Source organism: Tamandua tetradactyla, chromosome 3 (genome assembly GCF_023851605.1).
Source record: "Tamandua tetradactyla isolate mTamTet1 chromosome 3, mTamTet1.pri, whole genome shotgun sequence".
Lineage (NCBI taxonomy): Eukaryota > Metazoa > Chordata > Mammalia > Pilosa > Myrmecophagidae > Tamandua > Tamandua tetradactyla.
Genome location: NC_135329.1, coordinates 211,112,226 through 211,123,196, shown reverse-complemented (window position 1 = coordinate 211,123,196; position 10,971 = coordinate 211,112,226). Strand labels below are relative to the sequence as shown.

The window sequence follows — 10,971 nt, the reverse complement described above, 5'->3', positions numbered from 1 at the left end:
GTAATAATTCCATGAATTACTTTATGTCTCTAATTACAAATTCATATCTAGATAATAGTTCATATAACAATTAAATGTTTTATCAACAGAAAATATGAGGTGGGCTCCACACGTTCAACAGTTGCTTTTGTTGAACAGTTGCTTTTGTTGCTTGTGATAGCTATTTTGGCAAGGTCTCCATTTAAGATACCATCTTTGAACAATACACATAAGAAGACTTGTCCAGGAGACATGGCCCAGACTCCTTTGTCTCAATACTTGTAGACAGACGTGCAAATGTCCTTCAAATGGACCATCTAAACATTAGTAGGAGAATGGAATCTTGGAAATCTTTGAGTTTTTGCTCAGAAAAAATGTCACCAAGTTTAAGTGATATTGGTAAACATCCAAAAACAAAAATAATGAGACGTTAGCAAATATGAGTTGCATCCCAGATCCTTAGGCTCTAGATAATCATCACTTTCTATTATTTTCTATGTTGACATCTTTAGAACAAATATATTCACTGACAGTGCTGCCAGCAGCTATTACATTTGTTTTATTAAACCTTGAAGAACAAGGAGAAGGGGGCTGCCCAATCCATTTTTGTTTATGATGCTAAACGTTGATTTGCTATTTTTTAAGGTTTGCTTTTGGAGATGAGACCAATAAGAGAAAATACACAAAGACTGTTTTGAAGACACATTCTGAGACCATAATTGAAGGATGTGAGTTAATTATGACTACACTGTATTAAATGTGCAATCCAGACAGTCTAAATACTAGGCTGTAACTGGTTTTCAGAAGGTTATTTTTCATGTTCACAAGGAGAGCATTTATAATCACTATTATATAAATGAATCACAGAGCTATGACATGTCTAGTACCGACTAGTATAAAATAATATTTACAGAAATTACAGACTTTGAGCAATAGGTTTCATCATGCAATAGAGACATGTGCAGTATCAGAGCTAAAGCTATCTCATTTGACCCAGTGGTTCCACCTCTAAGAAATTATCCAATATTCGAAATGTATTTTCAAATGTATTTAATTTCTTATTATTTATTATAGTTTAGTTTTTAAATATTACATATTTTACAGTAGAGGATTGATTGGTTACCTCATACCATAAAATATTGTGCTGCCATTTAAAATAATTAATGAAAGTTCTTATAGCATGGAAAGACATTTACGATTTGTCAGAACGGCAGCATCTATAACTACATGCAGACCTACCTCAACAAAGTACCTAGACGTAAGATTGGAACTGGGGAACCAAAATAGATATGAAATGACTATCCACATATGCAGAATTTTCAAAGGGAATGAAGGAGAACTAGTAGTTCAGAACATGGTCCCCTGAGCAAGCCCAAAGAGTCACTTACAAAGAGATCATTGGGAAGCCTTGGGAAAGTCATCAATGAAGATATTTCTTCACAGAGAACAGATGCCTTGCTATGCAAGCCCATACTTAGGAGAGAGGAAAGTGGGAGCCTAGCCCATAGCCCAGAAAAGGAGGTTCAGTGGGGCCACTTGAGGCTGGGTGACTGGGAAAGCTGGTGCCTGATGGACTGTCTGTGAGGTTCAATTCCCACCAGGAAATCAAGAGGGTGAGAGAAGAGCTGAGCAAAGGCTTCAGAGGCAGATGCATGGGAGCTGCTTCATGGGACCCACCTGCCCTGTATTGATTGAGTGGAGAGTGGGTGTTTCCTAGAAACCAGACATGGGTCAGCTAGGGATTTATGTACCCTAGAAAAGCCATCTTTTAATCCAAATCCCATTTTGTAAAGACAGCTGTTTCTTCTAATCCCTATTCAGCACTGTATGTTGGAAATTTAATTAGATTATCTCTATGGAGATGTGACTCAATCAAGTGTGCTTATTAAACTTCATTAGGTGGAGACATGTCTCCACCCATTCCAGGTGGGTCTTGATTAGTTTACTGGAATCCTTTATTAAGAGGAAGCATTTTGGAGAAAGCTTCAGAAGGATATAGCTTCAAGAAACAGAGAGTCCACCAGCCAGTGACCTTTGGAGATGAAAGAGAATGTCCCTGAGGGAGCTTCATGAAACAAGAGGCCTTGAGAGGAAGCTAGCAAGTGCCATGTTCACCATGTGCCTTTCCACTTGAGAGAGAAATCCTGAGTTTCAACAGCCTTGTTGAATCAAGGTATCTTTCCTTGGATGCCTTAGATTGGACATTTCTAAAGACTTGTTTTAATTGGGACATTTTCTTGGCCTTAGAACTGTAAACTAACAACTTATATAATTCCCCCTTTTTAAAAGCCATTCCATTCCTGGTATATTGCATTCCGACAGCTAGCAAACTAGAACAGGCCAATGTACTCATTCCTTAAGGCTTCCGTAACAGATGACCACAAACTGGGTGGCTTAAAACAATGGAAATTTATTCTCTCACAGTTCAGGGGGCCATAATTTTGAAATCCAGGTGTCAGCAGCATTGTTTCCTTCTGGAGGTTCAGAGGGTAAACATGTTCCATGACTCTCTTCCAGCTTCTGGTGGTTGCTGGAAATCTTTGGCATTCTTTGGCTTGTAGCTGCATCATTCCAATCTCTGCTTCCAGCTTCACAGGGCTTGCTTCCCTTGGTCTGTTCTTGGGTTGGTTTTCTCTTCTAATAAGGATACCAGCCATTAGATTAGGTCCCACCATAACCCATTATAGCCTCATCTTAACTAATTACCTCTGCAAAGACCCTATTTCCAATTAATGTCACATTCTGAGAATGTCAGAATCTAGAACTCTGGGTAGACATGCCTCTGGCAGGGGCAGGGGGGAACTATTCAACCCAGTATAGCAGGCATGAGGTCATCTTAAGTCAATCCAAAATGGTTTTACAGAGACATGAGAAGGCTCAGAGAAGGTTGGACATGCACTACAGGATACCTCAGAGCCAAGGGAGGAGGCTCAGAAGACCACAAGCAGGTCCAGGTCAAAGGACCTGTGGAAAACAAGGGAGCACAGGGCAGAAGGGACAGTCCTGAGCAGAAGGACCACTTTCCCTTCTGCCATCTCCAAGTGCTAAGCCGCCCAGTCCCTAAGAGCTGTCCCGTCCCCACACTTCTGCTGCAGAGCTGAGCAAACAGAAGGCCATGTCCACCCTCTCCCTAACTGCAGGCTCAGTTCCCAAAATGTCAGAGATGGGTTGGGACGAAGATGGTGACATTCGTTTTAGAGTTTGAAACACATCATAGGATATATTCTAATAAATATTTATTAATATATAATAAGTAGATATACATTCTATAACATAAAACTACTCTAATTAAACAAATGAGTCTATTTTATGACTAAAAGTAAACAGATTACTGAGAGAGATCAGAAAGAAGAATCAGGACCAGATTTTCCCAATAAGCTTTCTTTTGGGGGGTGGGGAGAATGGGGTGCATGGTCCAGGAATTGAACCCAGATCTCCTGCATGGAAGGTGAGCATTCTACCACAGAACCACCCGTGCACCCCCAATAAGTCTACTTTAAAGGAAGAGAAAGAGATACAGGTGTATGATGGAATTGTTGGTGGATTTTAATCCTTTACTTTAACTCTTTCATTTTTAACGTATTTTCTTGAAAATTGAGTTTTGTCCCCACAGATGCGAACTTTAAAGAGTTGAGAATGGAATATCTCCACCCTGGACTGTGGCTTGGAAGAAGCTATAACCACTGACCCATTTGTGGTGTTAACTTTGTGACATCGGCAGGGCCTGGACCAGCGAGACAGGAGACAGGAATTGGTACAGCAAAGGAGGAAAGCACGACAGAGGGAAGAGCTGGTGGAGGGGCTGGGTTGGGGAGCGAGGAAGGGAAGGCTGAGAGAGGAAGGTGCCTTCAGCAGTTGCTGCAACATTGCAGAGCTCACTCTTTTTATTTATATATATTGTTATTGAGAAATATCCACACACATACAGTCCAACCATATTATGCAATCAATGGCTCACAATATCATCACATAGTTGTGTATTCTTCACCATAAGCATTTTTAGAACATTTGCATCACTCCAGAAAAAGAAATAAAGAGAAAAAAAAAGAACTTATGCATTCCATCCCCCTTGCCCCTCCCTCTCATTGACCACCAGTATTTTAATCTACTCAATTTTTATCCCTTATCTCCTGCTATTATTTATTTATTTTTATCCTTATCTTTGTCCATACTCTGGATAAAAGGAGTATCAGACACAAGGTTTTCACAATCACACAGTCACATTGTAAAAGCTATATCTTTATACAGTCATCATCAAGAATCAAGGTTGCTGGAACACTGCTCAACAGTTTCAGGTACTTTCCTCCAGCCACTCCAATACACCATAAACTAAAAAGGTGTATCTATATAATGTGCAAGAATAACCTCCAGGATTACCTCTTGACTCTATCTGAAATCTCTCAGCCACTGAGATTTATTTTGTCTCCTTTTTCTCCTCACCCTTTTGGTCAAGAAAGCTTCCTCAATTCCATGAGGCTGGGTCCCAGCTCATTCCAGGAGTTCTGACCTACGTTTCCAGGGAGGTTTACAGCCCTGGGAGTCATGTCCCACATATGAGGGAAGGTGGTGAGTTCACCTGCCATGTCCATATAGAGAAAAGGGCCACTGCTGAGAGCACTGTCTTTGAAGAAGCAGCAACAGCCCCTGTGCATCCACTCAGGACAACACCCATTTTCCAACTTAGCAATGACCTAGCTATGCTTTTCACTGCAAACCCAAGGCCTCGGTGGCCCACAGAGCTATGCTTGTGAAATCCTCCATGGAGAACCCTCCAGCTCAGAATGCCACTGAAGCAGCTGTGGAGTCAGTCCAGTGTTCTTTTCCCTTCCCTACTTCTCCATTTTATTCCTAAAGCCATGGCACACACATGAAGAGAAACAGAAGGCTCTCATTTCTTATCTATACGTTGATCATCTTGGGTTTTTTTTCCTTTCAAAATGGGTTTCATTTGGATTTTAGGGTTGCCTATTTTCTGTTGAGCAATATCCAAGGGAGTTTCTATTTGGATGTTGGAAAAAAGAGGTGCCTCCATCTCTCAATGTTTTGGATTGGGACGGACACTGTCATCCCCCTGGTGTGTCTAATGCCTTAGAGTCACATCCCCCCTGACCCCACATGGCCCACGTGGACCCCTGTAGCTCACTGCCTGACCCATTAGGATCTCCAGGTACTGCTTGGTGAGGCAGCCACAGCTGCTACCATGGCAACGTGGCTGAGCCCCTGACAATGCAACCTCCACCTTCCAGCCTTTTGCCCTTGGGCAGCAGCTGGGGAGAACTTCAGAGCATAGGAAGATGTGGTGCTGCCATTCTGAACAAGTCTAACCAGAGACCCCCAGACAGGTTCAAGGCTCCACGTTCCCGAGCCAGCCTTGCCGACGCACCCAGCCCCTGCCTACAACAGCTGCGGCCCTGTCCAGCATTCCATGCCCTCTGGACTTCCCCTCTATGCTCCAGGCACACCCATCTATAATGGACGCTAGTCCCCTCTCCCTAAACTTACTATTTACATAAAACAGAGCTCTTCGAACAGGACAGCTGAACAGAATGGAAACTCCTTGGCTTGGCTTTCTTTTGTCGTTGCAGTACTGAGCACAGAGCAACCTAGGGAAGGAGACAGCCCAGCTTCGCATGGTGGGCTCTGCTTAGGCTTTGGCCATGGGTGCTTCTCTTACCCAGAATGCACCACAGCCTCACTCTGATTTTCACTCTTGCCAAGAAGTCTGATGTGGCAGGGTGCTGAGGAGAGAAAATGGGGCTGCCCAGGAAACTCAAAGATGATCAGTCTGTGTTTCGTTTTAAAAGGCTAGAACTTGGTGCCTCCACAGTGGGGGGCGTTCTGTAAACTAATTCTTCCTTTGCCTCTTTCCTGTTTTCTTTACACACTTTCTCCTTGGCCTCTAAAACTCATGGTCGCTGAAGAAATGACAGTACCATTTGTGAGATACGTAAAAAATCATTCTCATGATTGAAATCCAATCTCTTGCTGTTATCTAAAAAGGAAGATAACACAAAATAGAATAGCCCTAGGCAGCTGCTCCCAAATTTGAAGAAACCAAACAATTTTCCAGCTGAGCAGTGGGGAAGGTGATGAGAACTGAGTCCTGCTTTTTAGGCACACAGTCACCCAAGAGAGGGAAGAACGATGTGGCAGACAACATGGCATGTCGGCACCAAGCCAAGCCACACTGAGACATTCCAGGGATGGGAAACAATGGAGAACGGTCAATAGTTGAACTCTGATTCAAGCTGAGAACAGATGAAGAGGAAAAATGCAACTCATCTCTAAAAATGTGTGCACGTCCCCAGGAGCTCCCAACAATGCAGCATGCTTGTTGAGGTTGTTGCTCATTCTATAGTTAAAAAAAAAAATTGCTCCAGACAGATTGGCTCCAGCTTCACCTGCCTCTGGAGAGAGGCCAAAATGAGTCTGCTCATGCCTCCCATGAGCACAGTGACATTTCCATGGAGAGGCATGCCCCTGTTTGTCTTGTATGGTGGTTTCTACAGAGGGTTGGAGCTGAGATAGCATCTTAGTTTGAAGTGGCTGCATTCCACAAGCCCAGAATCTGGGCAGGTGGGTTCCACTGTAAGGAAAGCTGCCAAGGTCTCTTTGTTTAACAGAGAGTTACTCACCTGGATTCTGACCTGAAGGAATGAGCTCATGTCAGCTCTTAGAAAGGGCCCGCCCTGAGCACACAGAGTCTGTGGGTCCTTCACTCTCCATTTGCATTGCTGCTGCCAACAGCTGGTGAAGCCACTTCCCCCTCTCAATGCATTTCTGTTCCTGCTGGGGTGCTCTGCTTTGGAGGAACTGTGCTTGGAGAAAGCACGGGCCAAGCTAGCCTCCATGGCAGTTCTGAAGGAGGGTCTGGCTCAGTCCAATCACAATGTGCATGTTTACGGGGCAAATCGGACAGGGGTGCTTGCTGGACATGCCTCCCATTCTAGCAGACTCCTTGCCAATGGCTTGCTGAGCAAGAATTGAACATTTCAGGCCCAGTGCGTGTTTGCTGCTATCTTCTCCCTCCAAAAGAAAGTGGATGAAATGTGTTGCAAAAAATGTTGAGGAAAAGATGGTACCTTAGTTTCCAGGCTGCCATGACAAAACCACACTGTGGGTTGGGTTTTCACAACGGAAGTTTATTGGCTCATGGTTTCAGGGGTGGGAAGGCTGGCCTCCTCCAGGGTGTAGCATCTTGGTTGGCCAGCATCCTTGGGCTCCTGGGCTTTCCCATCACAGTGTGATGTCCTCTCCTTCTTCCTCTTCTGGACTCCATTGACTGATAGCTTCTGGCTCTTTCTCATGGCTTTCTCTTTATGAGGCGTCTAGTAATAGATTGGCACCCAACCTGATTCAGATGCTAACGTGAAATAGTATCTTCAAGCAGTCCTATTCACAATGAGTTCACACGGGAATTGGATTAAGATTAAGAACATGGTTTTTGGAGAACTACATCATGCATGCTGCCACAGCTGCTGAATTCAAATATTGACAAATTACAGAAACATTTAAGTTGCCTTATATACCATTGGAATATCCTGTTTCAACCATTAAAGAAAACACCCCTGTCCCCAATAGAGGGTCAAGGATAAGGTCCTTTATTAGACTGGGGTTTTGGGGGTGGTGGGACAGGGGGAATTGCCATGTAATCATAAGAGGGGTTTCACACCACTCATAAACACAGAGCTAGACAAAGACAGCCCAAAATAAACTACAGATCACTCTCACTTATGAGTCTTAATACAAAATTCCTAAATGAAACTTTGGAGACTAGAATCCAGCTGCACTTTAAAGAATAGTAAGCCATGACCAGGCAGAGTTGCTCCAGAAATGCAAGGATGGCTTAATATAATAATTTATCGGTATAATTTACCATATTTTATTATAAAAGAAGAAAAACTAAGATCACTTCAAAAGCCATTTGATAAAGCTCAATATAAATTTGTTATAAACTCTTAACAGTGGAAAGATAGAGTCAATCATAATATGATTAAAATTCTAGACTTTCCTTACACCAAACCAGAAAGCATGCATTGTGCTTAATGACATATGAAAGTGCTAGTTGGCATGTCATCAAAGTAAGAAACAGGACAAGAATGCTCAGTATCACACAGTGATTTAACCCTGCTGAAAAACACTTATCAAAGAAAACAGAAAAAAGAAAGCTATTTAAAAATGAGAGAGAGCAAAACTAATATTATTTGTAAAAAGTTATGGTTGCATACCTGGAATCCTTCAAAACATCACTTGAAAACCTATTATAAACAATATGAGAATTCAGTGTATATCAATATATATCCCTAATATAAATCAATTTTATTTTAATATATCAATTTTATATTATGTTTTGTAGTATGAATATATGACAAAAGACCCCATTTATAATAATAACACAAAGAATAATACCAATGAATAACTTTAAAAGAAATATGCAGAACACATTTTTTAAAAATCTTGAATTCCATTGAGCAAAGACTCAATAAATGGACATATATGCCTTATTCTATTCTTATAGAATAAAACTCAAAAATTGAAAGATACAAATTTTTCCTAAATTAACCTATGAATCTGAATACAGGATATTTTTTCTTAACTTGACAAATGGACCTTAAAGTTGAAGTAAATTAAGCATATGGGAGTATTCAGGAAAGTGCTAGGAAAATATCAGAGGATGGGAGTGAGGTGGGGAGTAGCCTTCGCAGAGGTTGACAAGCTCCAGTAAGTAAAGCACTTTGGACTCAAGGGTCACATCTAAACTGAGGTGCGAATGGCTGATAATGACTGCGTGTGTTGTCCATTGAGTTCTCAGGGATATGGGATCTCTTCATTCAAGGTGGTGGGAACTGCGGGAACGCCCGCTAGAAGGAGGATACATGACCAGGGCTGGGGATCTCCATCCTTTCAAGTCCTCCCACAGCCAGGAGCCACTTCCTGGTGGGCCCCAGAACAGACTTACTGCAGAAAAGGCCTGGCTCCTGGAAGGACACCAAGTCAGGGCGTGTTTCTAAATAAGTGGCTTTGGGGACACAGATCTCACGCCCGTGGGTACTTTCCTGGCAATACTCGCTTTAGCAGACGCATACTTGGCTATCAACTCCCTTCAGAAAGAAGAAGGAAAAGAAGCAATGACACTATTTTGGTGGGGAGGGTGTTCCTCTTACCTCTTAAACACCACATCCTTTTTTAAAAACAATAAAAATTAGACATAAAAGGAAAGGCAGATCCCCACCAGACAGCATACAAAAAATAAAAAGGGAAGACAAACACTCTCCTGACACTGAGATTCCTGGGACTGACAGTCTTAATAACATGGGATTTGCAGCCATCATATATTGATCTAAAACACACATTTCACATAGTTACGTGAAGCATGGCCACTTGGTGCGTCTCAACTCCTTAAAATCCTTAGCTAATGCAATTTTCTCGTGTCGTTAGATTCTCACCTAAAAATTTGATAGTTACGTCTATTTTTAAAAATAAGGCAATGAAAGAAAGAGGAAAAGTAAGACATTTATTACCGACTGGAACTGAACAAAAGAAAAATTACATGATTCATAAAACATTAATTCTTCATTGAAACTTCTATTCCTTCCAGTACATTTTGCTGTTAAAAGAGAGAAGGAAAAAGGGTTAAAGATCTGTGGCATGTGTCTCACACACCTGCTATGAAGGTGCAGCCCTGTTCTAAATAGGTCCAAGATGGCATGGCAGACTCGATAGCTATGCAAAGCAGCCAAGTCCTTGAAAAAAGAAAATGGGTGAGAGACACCTCAGGGAAGAAGAGGAGGCAATTGAATGTCAGCGATCAGAGATGCAGCCCAAGAAAGGCAGCTATTGTCTCAAAAAGGGAAGGCCAAGACACAACCCAAAGAGAGGTTGCAGGCATGCACTGGAACTCAAGCTGGTCTAAGCAGGTGCTTGTGGTGTGAGGATGAGAGAGAAGAAACCAATCAAGCCTGTAAAGAAGGAAGAGCTGACTATAACTGCAGACATCTGAGGGTGTGGGGCTGGAGGTGGAAATATTCATTCATTGATTCAACTGTGCAATAAGTATTTACACATTGAGCACTTATTGGGCATTACAAAGATCTATAAGTAATATTTCCTGGCCTAAAAAAAAAAAGTGAAGTAGACAGAAGTAATTATGGTGCATGGCAAATGCAGTCACAGAGATGCACGTGTACAGGGTCCTGAGGAAGGTGTGGGTCTGAACAAGAAGGAGGCACACGGGCTAGACTCAAGGGAGAAGTTGGGGTGCCAGGCTGTGATGATGCAGCAGCAGAACCTGGAAGTGGAGACGGGAACTGGACGGGAGCTGGTGGAAATAATCATTTGTTTGAGGCTCTTCCAATGATGTGTGAGGCAAAGAGAAGCTAGATATCTCTGTAGCTGAGGGCACAGATGGGTCCAGGCCATTGTGGATGGGGGTTGGTTCCTCACATGCCACATTAGGAAGCTTAGACCCATCATTTGTGTGAGCAGGACCCCTTGACCCAGTAAGGACCAGTGTCAAGATTACTAGTGACCAAGTGGAGGTGACTTTGGAAGGAAGCAAGATGAAGCCATCAGGAAGCTACTGAACATATGAGGCTAGAAATCATGAGGCTGGAGCTGGAGTAGAAAGCATGGAAGGGAGGGGACAGAGCTGGGTAACATTTCAGAGGAAGGATTAGGAGAGCTTGGTGACTGGGTGAGGGAAGGGAGAACGTGTGGATGCGTGGATCCATCTTAGGTCTGGGCAAATAGAAAGATGAGTTGGATGTAAGAGGAAGAGAATGTTTTGAAGGGAATAGATCAGTTTTGAGCATGTTGTGGAATATCAGGGTGGAGATGTCTACTCTACTGCTGTTTGCTCAAGCCTGGAATGCAGGCTAGAAGGGCAGTTTGTCAATAGAGATTGGAATAATCCCCACACAGGTGGGGGTCAAAGTCCTGAAGGTGCCAGGGTCACCCAGGACAGGAAGGACAGGGAGGGGTGGGAGAGCTGAG

General features: G+C 42.8%; 1 protein-coding gene across 4 annotated transcripts in view; it reads right to left on the bottom strand.

The window, feature by feature from the left end:
• Positions 1-2,362: 2,362 nt before the first annotated feature.
• SPP2 (secreted phosphoprotein 2) overlaps positions 2,363-10,971 on the bottom strand; it is a 28,510-nt gene continuing 19,901 nt past the window's right edge. The window contains exons 8-9 of one of the 4 annotated variants that reach the window (XM_077152074.1): positions 8,208-8,237; positions 7,109-7,307 (exon numbers count right to left, since the gene is read on the bottom strand). Coding sequence is in view for 1 of the 4 variants with exons in the window: in XM_077152075.1 (XP_077008190.1) it covers positions 2,570-2,616 (47 nt within the window). In the remaining 3 variants the exon portion in view is untranslated. Of the gene's footprint in view, positions 2,617-7,108; positions 7,308-8,207; positions 8,238-9,454; positions 9,587-10,971 lie in introns of those variants that run through there. The other 3 variants (XM_077152075.1, XM_077152073.1, XM_077152072.1) reach the window with 3 other exon arrangements.